Genomic DNA, 13,856 nt, shown 5'->3' on the forward strand with positions numbered 1-13,856 from the left:
GTGTGGGGACACGTGCGTCTCTAAGCCTAAATCTGGAAGATGTGATTGCATGCATACGATAACGACTCCCTCGCCTCATCTTCATTTCATCTTAGCCAGTGGTTCGGACACGAAAAGATGACTCTTTTACAGACTCCTTCTGCTTCCGTTGCCTGTAAGCTCGCCAGTGAGGTGCAGGTTTGATTTATTTATACGGGGCTGCTGTTCTGCACCTCCTGGACGCTTCATGGTCCTTACATCTGAAGCTAATGAAGTCTCAGCTTCTGCTTGCTCGCACCGCAGACTGGGTGTTACCATGCCCAGAATAAGGACTTATCCCCACAGAGCAGAAAACATGGAACTATTATATTATGGCAATGTCCTGGTTTAGGACAACCAACCAAACTCAAGACAGAGCCCAAGTCCCAGTCACAGCACTCAAGGAACTTCATCTCATCCAATGACAGACCCTACCAGGAGAGAAACGGCGAATTACCATACAGTTAAAATGATAAGATACACCGATCGTTTGTATTTTATCATTCTTTATTTTTTAATTTTCATGTTCTGGCTGCACCTGCGTATGGACATTCCCGAGCTCGGAGTCAAATCGGAGCTGAAGCCTACACCACAGTCATGGCAACACCAGACGGGAGCCTTATCTGGGACCCACACTGCAGCTCATGGCAATGCTGGATCCTTAACCCCTGAAGCGAGGCCAGGGATCGAACCCACATCCTCACGGACACTGTGTTGGGTTCTTAACCCTTTAAGCCACAACAGGAGCTCCTATGATTATTTCTTATACAGTAGCTTACTCCAAAATCACTATAATGCTAAAAATATATACATATATATATTATATATATATATATATTCAGGTAGCGCTATTATTATTCATACCTGAGGCCACTAAATACTGAAAGGGGTTGAAGGTTTGGCCAAAAGTAGGTATAAAATAAACAACTGTGCCCAAACCGGCAGAGTCTGTGGCAACAAATGAAGTTATCACACGTCCTGGGGGGGCAAGATTCTGCACAAGTAAACAATGGGGAAATCTGGGGGCACAAACACATATTCTAACAGACTAATTACACCTCAAGTTTCTGTCTCCAACAGTTATTTCGTAACATGGCTTATCATACTCAAGGACAGCAAAGTTGCATTTTAATATACCCAAAGCCATGCCAACTCATTCTCCTTGTAAAAAACAGCTATCAATTTGCAAATGGAATGGAGTTAAAATTCATGTTCTGGGAAATGAGGCATGTAAAGCAAAATGCTCTGCTTTACAGAGGGTTTTTCTACGTTTTTCAAGCAGGTGTAAGTATTATACCTCGTCACACCGAATTCGTCTCAACATATGGAATTCTATACTCTCCCCCGGATTATTTTTCTATGGGTGCATCTTTTGAGCTGGGAGAGACAACACGGGGTCAGAACTCCACACCAGTTTAACTGTCTTCACCAAATACTAAATCATTTTAAATTAATCCTTGTCGGGGAGATATGCATTTAATCACTGTCCAGCAACGAGCTCCATCTACAAGCTGTGTCTACACCACATCAAACACCCCAGGGACAGACCAAAATGGGGATCCTGTAATGATTTTTTTTACCAAGTCACATGTTGATGTTGTTGGGAAAACATCTGGCTCATGGTGGTAACGGAGTCCACTTTTAGTTTTTCACCTAGATTTTGCCCCTCTCTGCATGCGACGGAACTATTTGTGATTTGACGAAGCAGAGAAAGAAAATTAATTTCCCCTTGATCTCACATTAAAAAAAAAAAAGAGTAGTTCTACTGTCTTTGAATGTTCGGAGGTCCCTTCCAAGAAATGAATTTTAATGCTTCCTGGATGATTAAATTTCTGTAAGTCACAGAGGAGGCTCAAAATCCCTTTGACAACTCAGGCTGGAAAAAGACAAAGCTGGGGAATAAAACAGAACAAGATAATATGCTCCTCTTTTTTTAAAAAATGTCATTCCAGGAGTTCCCACTCTGGCGCAGGAACTTAAGGATCCAGCGTTGCCTCTATGGCAGCTCGGGTCACTGCCGATGTGCAGGTTCGATCCCCAGCCCGGCAACTTCCATATGCCACAGGTGCAGCCAAATCCTCAAGGCCATTCCTCCAAATTTCCTTCTGTTAGAGCCATGCCAGAAAGGATGTCGTCTGCTCCCACTTCTTAAGCTGACCCCCAGCAGAATGGCAGTACAAACTCACATTACAGAAGATGCACATTGATTAAGCATGGGATTATATATTTATATGTCACATATAGAATACATATATATATAAAATACCAATATGCATATGCAATGTAGCTGAAAAGTCCTGGTTCTCTATTCCACTACGAATTATACCCCACTAGCATCACATTACCAAGACCTCAAGTGGGTCCATATCTTTGATGTTTTAGGACATTCTACCACACATGAGGAAACTGAGCCATGTACCAGCCAGGTTACTCAGCCAGCCCATATAATCACTCAACTGAAAAGGGGGCAAGCTGGCATTTGCATCCTGGCAGCAAGTTCTTGACTGATCCTCCAAGCCAAGCTGAAGGAGTGAACGCAGTGTTCATTAAAAAGGATACAGAGGTGTTCCTGTCATGGCTCAGCAGTAATGAACCCAGCTAGTATCCTTGAGGACACAGGTTCAATGCCTGGCCTCGCTCAGCCGGTTAAGGATCTGGCATTGTTGTGAGCTGTGGTGTAGGTTGCAGATGTGGCTTGGATCTGGCTGTGGCGTAGGCTGGTTGCTACAGCTCCGATTCGACCCCTAGCATGGAAACTTCCATATGCCACAGGTGCAGCCCTAAAAAGATTAAATTAACCAAATAGGAAAACTAAATTACATTTAAAATTATAAAATAAAATAGGGTACAGAAAAGATATTTTCACCCCCATGTTCGGAGCAGCGTTATCCACAATAATCAAGACATGGATGCAACCCCAGTGTCCACTGAGACATGAGTGGATAAAGAAGGTGTGGTGTAGATACAGAAAGGAGTATTAGCCAGCCATGAAAAAGGAAATTCGTACTATCTTGGACCATGTGGACAGACCTTGAGAAATCAGAACAAGGTGAATACCGTATCCACTGAGACGTGGAATCTCAACCAAAGAGAAGCAAAAAACCACCCAAGTCATAGAACGAGAGATCAGATTCTTCGCAGCCAGGATGAGGGTGGGGAGATGGAGAACTAGAGAAGCTGATCAAAAGGTACAAACGTCCAGATCTAAGATCTAAGTATTAGGGGTGTCACATGCAGTATTGATGACTGTAGGTATCTTGGCTCTAAGAGATGCAGGAAAGATGTCATGAATAATTCTTAAGAGTTCTCATCACAAGGAAAAAACATTTCCTTCTTTTTCTTTTTGTCTTTTTTTTTTTTTTCCCCAGGGCCATACCCATGGCATAAGGAAGTTCCCAGGCCAGGGGTCACATAAGAGCTGTAGCCCCCAGCCTACGCCACAACCAGAGCAACGCCAGATCTGAGCTGCATCTGCAAACAGCAGCAGAGCTCACAGCCACGCAAGATCCTGAACCCCCTGACTGGGCTCAGGGATCCAACCTGCGTCCTCAGGGATTCCCAGTTGAGCCCCGACAGGAACCCTCTCCTCCTTTTTCTTATACCCACACGAGAACGTGTATGTTAGCGGCACTCACTATAATGCTCATTTCCCAACCTAAGTCAAGCCATCAGGCTGTGCGCCTTCAGCTTACACAGCGATGGGTATCAACTCCATCTCAATGAAACCGGGGCTGGGGGAGGACGAAAGAACCGCCCTTCTCTCAAATAAATCCATCAAGACATGATTTTTCGAATGGGCACAACATCCCTTTCCCTAGAACAGATCAGACTCTTGAGGTCCAGAGCGAACAGGGAGCCCGAAAGATTGTGCTCAACCACAAAAAAAAAAAAGAGACTTTTAGAGGGATGGCTGCCATGGTGACATTTTGGGGGGACAGATGAGAAAAGAGGACCACGTGGAGGTTTGGCTGTGTGCTATTTCATGACACCTCCCTTGGACTTTTGTTCCAGATTCCTGGGAAACTGTCTATGTCCCTTCATCACATTCCTGCATAAAATCAGTGTATCTTTTGAATGGAGAATTGAGTAGCATTCGCCAGAATATTGTATTGACACAACGAATCCAAAGTTGGGAATCTACTGTCTACAGGTTAAATCGGAAACCTTGCAAGATGTCCACTCGCCACTGGGAACCAGTTTTGTCTCCTTGATACGTATAAGGCAAAGCACCACATGTTCACTCCTTGGCATTAAAACGAATGAGTGTGGATGCGTGTACACCAGCTCCTCGGGAGGTAAAAAGAGCATCAGGTGCATTACAATGGGTAGGAGTTCAGAACGTTCTAAACAACTCTTTGGTGGAGTTCCCATCGTGGCACCGCAGAAATAAATCTGACTAGTATCCGTGAGGACGCAGGTTCGATCCCTGGCCTCGCTCCATGGGTGAAGGATCCGGTGCTGCCAGGGGCTGTGACAGAGGTTGCAGATGTGGCTCGGATCCTGCGTTGCTGTGGCTGTGGCAGGTCACAGCCCTTCAGGTGGTTCAACCCTTAGCCTGGGAACTTCCAAATGCCGTGGGTGCAGCCTTAAGAAAAAAATTAAAAAATAAATAAAAATAGCTATGAACAACTCTTTAGTGTTATGTATATTGTCTTCTGTGAAGGTATATAGATGTTTTGCTATGCATTTCAAATTCTATCCAAGGCTAGCAAAGCTCTGTGTTTTCTCAAGCTGCCGTTATATACTGCCACCAATGCTGTGGTTTCAAAGGGCAGGGACTTATGCCCTTGGCATTTGGAAGGTCAGAGCACCACTGGGTACGACAACTCAGATGTCAGTAGGGCTGTGCTGCTTTCGGGGGGCTCCAGGAGAGAACCCACTTCTTATCTTCTCTGGCTTCAAGCAGCGGCCAGATGCCTAGACCCCTAGACTCCAGGCTCCTCCTTGTCCTCATAGGCAGCCATGCCCAGTGTGCCTTTTCTTCTGCTCTTTCCCTCTTGGCTCTCATCGCCTCTCTGCCTCCTTCATTCACAACTAAGGACCTTTGTTATTAAATAAGGACCCACCCCCATAAACCAGAAGATATTTCCCCCATCTTCTTGTCAATACACAAGCAAATAGCATCCCATCTGCTACCTTAACCCCCTTGGCCTTGTAAAGTAACATATATTCACACCTTCCCAGGTTTAGGACTTGCTCTTCTTTTCGGCAGACATTATTCCCTTTTTATTTTTATTTTTTTGTTTTTCTTTCTTTTGGTATTTTTTTTGGTTTTCTGGGCTGCACCTGTGGCATACAGAAGTTCCCAGGCTAGAGGTCGAATCAGAGCTGCAGTGGCCAGCCTACACCACAGCCACATGATATCTGAGTCACCTCTGAGACCTGCACCCACAGCTCACGGCCACACCGGATCCCCGACCCTCTGAGCAAGGCCAGGGATTGAACCTGTATCCTCATAGATACTAGTCAGATTCGTTTCTGCTGAGCCACGACAGGAACGCCAGGGCCAGACATTTTTCTGCCTGCGACAATCATCTGTCTCTCAAGAATGCTTGTCTCCGTTGCCATGCCAACAAGCGACGCGTGAGTGGCATGCAACAGGAACTCGGAACTGTCGTTGGCAGGGACGTTTCGTCTGCTCGTCACCCACACCATCTGATCAATGCCCAAGTATGAATCAAAAAAAAAAAAATGAAGTAGAAACGTGGAATTCTGAATTCCAAATATTCAATAGAATATTTGTGTTCATGAAACACAGTGCTATGAGTTCATACAGGCCCTCACAGAAGGTCTTTGATCCATGCACCCCCATGTTCAGAGCAGCACTAGTCATGACAGCCAAGTCATGGAAGCAACCTATGTGTCCCCCAACAGAGGAGTGGATAAAGCAGATGTGGTTCATATATACAGTGGAATACTACTCAGTCATGAAAAGGAATGAAATCATGCCATGGGCAGCAACATGGATGGACTGAGAGACGTCAGTCAGAGACAGATAAATACTCTATGACGCTGCTTATGTGTGGAATCTAAAATATGACACAAATGAACGGACTGACAAAACACCAACAGACCCACAAACACAGTACACAAGTTAACCAGAAAAATAGTTACCAAAGGGAAAGGGCTGGGGGAGGGGTAAATGAGGAGTTTGGGATTCACAGATATCCATGACTACACAAAACTAAACAATAAGGTCCTACTGTATAGCACAGGGAACTGTATTCCCTATTAATAACTTACAATGAAAAAGAATCTGAAAAAAAATATGTATATAATTGAAACACTTTGCTGTAGACCTGAAATGAACCCAATACTATAAATCAACTCTACTTCAATAAAAAGTAGTAATAAAAAAAAAGGAAGGTTTTTGAAGGAATCAGCATACCATCCTTTCAATGGGTTATTACGGAAGCAGAGTTTACTCACTTCATAATAACTGATGAATAAATATCTACACCTCCGTATTGATTCTCAAATTGATGCAAATTATTTTTTTGTCAAACTCCTGACCCGACTGGCTTTGAAGTCTTGTTCCTGTCAACACACAGCTTCACTCACCAGCAAAATTCCATTCTGTATAAATTATAGGAGGATTGATTTTTACCTATTCGGCCCCCATTAGATTTGATTGTCCCATCAAGACGGCGGCGTGACACATCGCAGGCAAACACGCCCTCCAAACCCCCCAGAGACCTAAGCAGGGAGCACTTCATTTCTCCTCAAATTTAGATTGCTTTTCTATGAGGCAGCATTTTTCACATTTCCATAGCCCCAAATTCCTATTCAGTGATTGTCCTTTCAATCCACACGATGGCCCAAGGATGCGTCTGTCACCCAGGAAGCTGTTGATTTGTTTTCAGGGGTGGTCTAACTGGAGGCGGGTGGAGGGGGGCATGCACCTCTCCTTTGGTGGCATCCAATCTGAAGTGCATTCTTTGTTCCCGAGGTTAACTCTATTCAAGTTACCCAGCCCCTATCAAGGAAACCATGCAAGCAATGTTAATTCTCTACCCCTGTTTTGGGGTCCCCCCCCCCACTTCTGTCTTTGTATTCCTTTCTTTGAATAGTGCCTTATGAGAAAGATGGTGACCCAGCTGGCTTATGAAATGAGAAGGCTAAATGGTTTGGGATGGGGCCATCCATCACCTTACAGAGGCGCCCCGCGGCTCCTGGGGGGCCGCCAAGTGCGAGGGCAGCCTAGCCCAGGGCATGGACGTGAGGGGTCCAGCATCAGTTTAAGTCTGTGCCATCCCACGCTGACCTAGACCCTGTAAGGGAACCGTGTGATCTGTTGCCATAGCAACAAGGGCCAGACACCCGTGGCTGATATCCTGAAGTTCATTTCTTTCATGGATGACACCCCAGACCTGGTTTCTCATGCAAAGGGCTGACACCCCCTTTCTGCAGCCACAGGGAGAAAGCGCATCATGACAGACAGATGCCGTACAAGGGTGGAGAACACTGAATCCTGCAATTGCGAATGGCAGATCTTTCAGCCACATCTCATTGAAAAAACAAACAAAAAAAAAGAGTTCCCCAGGATTAAAGGGAGAAAAGACGTCTCCATACAAGTCACCAAGGACAAGGAGGCACCCCAATTTCTATTGCACATGGTGAAGTCTGTGGTTTTCTCAATTTACTTCTTTTAAGTTCCAGGAAAATCCCCTTCTCTGCTTTTCCTTCTCCTTGTCTAAGAAGAGCATGTGCCCACGACCCATGAGAAACGGGCTGTTCCTGCAGCCTTGCATGCATCTGCCTGGCCTTTGGAAAAACATGTCCATCTCACATCGACAGGAACAAGGAGACAGCCAAGGTCTCCTCGCATCGGATCAAGCGCAAATACGGAAGTGGAGCATTTTTTATGGCTGGTCACGGTCACTGGTGGTATCCCAAAAAGGGGGCATTTTGTTGAAGCAAACGCATTATTTTCTGCCATAACTAGCCTGTGAGCCCCTGGCTGGCAGTCAAGAGGGGAAGGAAAGAATTCAAATGGGTATCAACAACAGGGATGCGAAACCATCAGCTCCCATCGCTTCAGGAACTCTTCCCTGCTGCTCTTTTCAGAACAATCAGCGGTTCCTTTTAAAACTCAAAACAAAACAAAACAAAAAGTACAAATATCTTAAGCCATTTAAGCAAAAGGAAACCATCGCTTATCAAAGTGTTCAGTCTGCTGAAAGTCTTAATCCTACTATTTCCTCTAGATGCCTTCCTTTATTAGCTGATTCAGGTAAAACTTAGGACACCCTCTGCTCACACAGGTTGTCCTCTGCAAAGAAACCCCACACCGACGCTCCAAAGGCCACACAGGGCAAGAAGGCAGTGGTTCAGAAGCATCCCGCCCAGTGACCGGATGCTCTGTGCACAGAAGTGGGAAGAAGACGTGCCTACAGTAATGGCACTGGGAACATGGGGAGAAAGATACATGGCGCATGGACAATACCAAGCACGGGACCTTCTAAAACCCTCCTGGCCCATCTGAGGCTGAGGGCGCGCCTGTGTTCTGCTCCAATCAAGGACTTACCGTCCTCCGTGGGCACGTAGATGTTTAAGTAAAGGCAATCTTCGTTCTGATCTTGGACGTAGGTCATTAGCGTGTCCAAGTTGGCGGTGAACCAGATGGGCAGCATGTCGTGCAGGAGAGACCGTTCGTCCAGGTGCTGCGGGCACACGGCCGCAAACTGGGTGGCGTTCCGAATCCCCGTCCACGAGGACGGGGGCTCCGGGGGCTGGAAGCGCCTCTCTCCGGTCGGAGGCGAGGCATAAGGGACACCCAGGTACTGCTCGACGGGCCCCAAAATCTCATTGGGCAAGGGTGTTCTCAAGCCCCGGATTTTGCCATAGTTGGTGTTGACCACGGGGTACTGGGCCTGGCTGTCTATGAGCGTGAACTTGATGGCCAGGGCGGTGATGCACAGCAGGACCTTGGCGTGGAGCATGACACAGACGGGAGTGAAGACCAGCGGAAGCCATACCAGTCCCTGGGGTCTTGACATTGTTCAGCGCGGCATCCGCAGGGACGCTAAGCACACTGAGTGGGGAAGCTGGCCGGCGGAGAGGGGGCGTGATCCGGGCAGCTGGACCCAAGAGAGGCCGTGGGCTCGCCAGCAAGCCTCTCAGAGGGGTCATAGACAGAGCCCAACGGCGGCGGCTGTCCTACAATCCGGGGCCTGAATTCCAGCACGCGGGCGATTCTGAGGACACGGTGATTAGCCAGCACCTCCTGAGGGTGATGCTTCCTTAGGAGAAGTCCCAGGCAGAGCGGTCAGCCTGGAGGGAGAAAGAAGCAGACAAAGACAATGAGGCGAGATAATGACCCTCCCGCCCACGAAACACACACGGTCTCTGGCTGTGACATCCATAGAACCCTCGACGGCAGCCTAGGAAAGTCTTTGTTTTGTTTTTTAGGGCGGCACCTGCAGCATATGAACGTCCCCAGGCTAGGGGACACATCAGAGCTGCAGCTGCCAGCTGCAATGCCAGATCCGAGCCGCATCTGCCACCTCCACCATAACTGATGGCAACACCGGATCCTGAACCCACTGAGTAGGGCCAGGGATCGAACCTGCATCCTCATGGAGACTAGTCAGGTGTGTTACCACTGAGTCACAGTGTGAACGCCACACCTAGAAAATTCTTATTTGCTGATGCACGTACAGCTGTTCATCCATGCAGCAGATTTGAGCCAGACCAGCAGTTAAGGTTGGCAAGGAGCCCCCTCACCTGAGATAAATCAACATTTGGGAAACATGCAGGTCTTTGTGGAAGGAACAAGCACATCCCACAGGTCGTACATACGGCACAGGGCGCTACGCCGCCATCTCCTCATTTTGCAATCATGGGTCAGCCCAGCCCACCAATGGACAGCCATCCCTTAACACTGTTCCCCAAACATTTAAGACAACGGTCATTTTCCCCCAAGATGCTACGAGTGAAGCTCTGAGAGCTTCCCCAGAAGGGAAGTGTGCACCCAAGCCAGGCTGGCTTCAGGAGACGTGGGTACTGATCGGTGGACACAAAGGGAACATCACAAAACAGAAAGGGGGAGACTGCCTCCTCTTTCCTGCTGGGCTTCTGATAGGTACCTGTCTGGAGGCTCCAGACATCATCACCCAGCATCTGAGTTCCCTTCTAAAAAGTGGAGCCAGGGAATTCCCATTGTGGCTCAGCGGTAACAAACCCAACAAGCATCCATGAGGATGCGGGTTCGATCCCTGGTCCAACTCAGTGAGTTCAGGATCTGGAATTACCGTGAGTTGAGTGCAGTGTGGGTCGCAGACATGGCTTGGATCCTACGTTACTGTGATGCAGGTAGGCAGGTGCAGCTCCGATTCGACCCCTAGCCCGGGAACTTCCATATGCTGCAGGTGTGGCCCTTAAAGAAAAAAGTAAGGTGTGGACATTACTATTACTATTCCAATTTTCTTTTTTTTTTTTATTTTTTTATTGTCCCACTGTACAGCAAGGGGGTCAGGTTATCCTTAGATGTATACATTGCAATTACAGTTTTTCCCCCACCCTTTGTTCTGTTGCAACATGAGTATCTAGACATAGTTCTCAATGCTATTCACTATTCCAATTTTCATAGAAAACCTTTCAGCCTATGGAAACAGCTTATGGGAACATGGGTATGATCTTCCTGTCGACTCTGGGAGGGGCAACCTTTAAATGGTAACCTCGTCCATTTGTGGCTCAGAGGACGATTCTCATACATGAACCATGGCTCATAGGAAATGTTTCCCATTTTTATTGAGGTACAGCTGATGCACAAGGCTGTGTTTGTTTCAGGTGTACAGCTAAGGGATTCCGTGATATACACATAGACCCATTCTTTTTCAGATTCCCTGAGCTGTCCAGTAGGTCTTTGTTGCTTATTTCTTTTATGTAGAGTAGAGGCTATATGCTAATCTCCAGGTCCTCATTTATCCCCGCCACCCCTCTTCCCTGGGATACCTCTAAGTTTGTTTTCTGTGTCAGTGGGTCTCTTTCTGTTTTGCATGTAAGTTCACTTGGATCGTTTTGTTAAGATTCCCCGTATAAGTGATATATGGCATCTGGTTCTTGCTCTTTCCCTGTCTAACTTCATTCAGCATGAGAAACTCTAGTTGCTTTGATGTTGCTGCAAATGACAGTCTGTTCTTTTTTTATGGCTGAGGAATATATTCCATTGCATGTAGGGACCACATCTTCTTTATCTGTTCCCCTGCCGATGGACACTCACGTTGCTTCCATGTCTTGACAATTATGAAGCATGCTGAAGTGAACACAGGAGTAGCTGCATCTTTTCAAAGTATTGTTTTCTCTGGATATGTGCCCAGGAGTGGGATGGCTGGATCCTATGGTGGTTCTTTCTTTTCTTTTTTTCTTTTTTTTTTCTTTTTTGGAGGTACCTCCATACTGTTTTCCCTACTTGTTGCACAATTTACATTTTCACCACCAACCGTGTAGGAGGGTTCCCTTTTTTCCACACCTTCTCCAGCATGTGTTATTTGTAGACTTACCAATGGCCATTTGGACCAGGTGAGGTGGCACCTTGTTATAGTTTTGATTTGTATTTTTTTAATCTTGAGTGCTGTTGAGCGTGGCTCACATGACATTAACGAAGCCACACAAGAACAGAGAGTCGTGTCAAAGACAGCTAAGACACAGCAAACATTACATGAAGTGTTGTGAGGATTCTCCCTTTAAATGCAGCATTCTTCAATCCAGAAGAGACGAATGTGTTTCTAAGGACACGGTGGGTTATTCAGAGTATCTGTGAACTAGAATATAATCACGCATTCCATTTCCGCGAATAGTTAAGAGGAAGGTGTCAAACGGATAATTTGTTTTTTAATGAAACGTATCTGAGCCAGATCCATCAGGGAGCTCAGAGACCTCGGGGGGAAATTCCCGTAATCCATGACATCCTGGGCCAAGGGAAATCAGTTGAAAGACAATGCACAGAAAGGCTGGACTGTAGCACTGAGAGTGGAAATTGGCATCGCCCACCCCAGTCCCCCACTGTGGCTGATGTCTGGGTTTGCTTCCATCCCCGAATTCGCCTGCAGACAACCTCTGGATTTCCGCCACACTGTGATCCAATTTCTGAATAATGAAGAGACAGGCACGAACACCAATGAGGTGATGTGTGGAATTCTCTGTTTTCCTGAAAGCCCTTCTGGTTTAAAAGTGGCCTTGGTACTTCCTTCTCGAGCCTTCCTCACAGTCACACGAGATGCCAGCGACTTCTGATTCAAACAGACTGGAGCCCCAAATGGTATGGGCTGGAGAAGTCCACCTCCATGGGCTTTAAGTCAATGGCGTGTCCTGCCTTCTTCACAGGGGCAGGGAGAGCTGGAAAGGAGCCCATTTGCAAAGGACGGGGCCCAGTCAGTGTCCCCGCCATAGCCATGCAATGCTGGCGTTCAACACGGAGCTGCTGAAAAGACTCCCAGGTCCAGAGAGAAACTACACCCACCTCAGCCCAGATTTGGCAACCAGCAGGTAGCGAGCAAGGAGTTGAAATGTTCTGAGCCTCCCTTGACTGATGGGGTTTCCCAATCTCTGGGGATTAAAAGAGTGAATCCACACAAGGCCTGGCACAGTCCCCAAAAGGCAGAGTTCTAGAAAGGTAGAATTCCGGGGGCAGATTTGTCCCAGAACTTATGATGTGAATTTGTAGAAGTCGTCGAGCCCACACCACTGTTTCTCTCGTTCTAAGTGGAGGAGAGCATCTCTAGGTCACATGTTGTTACAGACTGAGCAGGAAGCTGTGATCTCACCATCCCACTCCTGGGGCATGTATCCAGACAAAATTCTTCATTCAAAAAGATACAGGCTTTCATTGGTCATTGCAGCACTCTTCTCAATTGCCAAAACATGGACGTAACCTAGGCATCAACGGACAGATGAATGGATAAAAAAGATGTGGTCTATATATATCATGGAATACTACTCAGCTATGAACAAGAACAAAAATGATGCCATGTGCAGCAACATGGATGGACCTAGAGATGACCATACTAAGTGAAGTTAGACAGAGAAAGCCCAGTATGATATGATATCACTCACATGCGGAATCTAATTGAAAAGTGATACCCAAAAACATATTTATAAAACAGAAACAAACTGACAGATATCAAAATCAAACTTTGGGTTGCATCAGGGGAAACCAGGGTGCTGGGGGAAGGTATAAACTGGGAGGATGAGAATAACATGTACACACTCTTGGACATAAAAGAGGTAAGTAACAAGGACCTCGTATAATCCATAGAGAAGTTCACTCGATGTTCTGTAATAACCTATATGGTGAAAGAATCTGAAAATGGACGGACAGATGTATCACTGATTCACGCTGCTGTAGCCCTGAAACAAACCCAACATTGGAAGTCCACCAGACTCCCATAAAATAAAAAAAGACTACGCAGTCAGCATCCCACCAACAAGCCACGCTTGCATCGTATGATCAAGTCTCTATCAAAACGCACCTCCCCACAAGGCCCTGAGGGCCAGAGAGAGGCAGAACACCAGCTGGATCTAAGAGGACAAGCATGGGGAGCAGGACTCTTCGCACTCACCAGGTCCAGGTCAGGCATTCAACACAGTCCTATGTTTTCGGCTATCTTACTGACTCCCTCATTTTGGGGGGCAATCAGGCAAGCCCCACAAATAGAGGACAATCAGCCTCCAGCACTGTCTCTCAGAGTCCGCTCTGCTGGCATTTGGGACCCATACTGTTCTTGGTGGTGGGGGCCGTCCTGAACCCTAGAGAGGGTAGCAACCCCCACCCTGGTCTCTACCCATTTGATGCTGGCAGCGACCCCGTCTCTATGTTAACCATCAAACATGTCTCT

The 13,856-nt window shown here is 46.8% G+C and overlaps 1 protein-coding gene across 14 annotated transcripts in view; it reads right to left on the reverse strand.

Annotated features, from left to right (window-relative positions):
* Positions 1-13,856, reverse strand: part of LOC146394448 (neuroligin-4, X-linked) — a 401,455-nt gene that overhangs the window by 303,467 nt on the left and 84,132 nt on the right. For all 14 annotated transcript variants that reach the window (XM_085007085.1, XM_085007078.1, XM_085007089.1 and 11 more), the window contains exon 4: positions 8,546-9,291. In XM_085007085.1, the coding sequence (XP_084863211.1) occupies positions 8,546-9,017 (472 nt within the window). In that variant the 5' untranslated portion in view covers positions 9,018-9,291. The remainder of the gene's footprint in view (positions 1-8,545; positions 9,292-13,856) is intronic.

The sequence above is a fragment of the Sus scrofa genome, chromosome X, assembly GCF_054392235.1.
Source record: "Sus scrofa isolate SSC_HxYL_T2T_F1_AM1 chromosome X, Sscrofa_HxYL_maternal_Yorkshire_Landrace_v2.0, whole genome shotgun sequence".
NCBI classification, from domain to species: Eukaryota; Metazoa; Chordata; class Mammalia; order Artiodactyla; family Suidae; genus Sus; species Sus scrofa.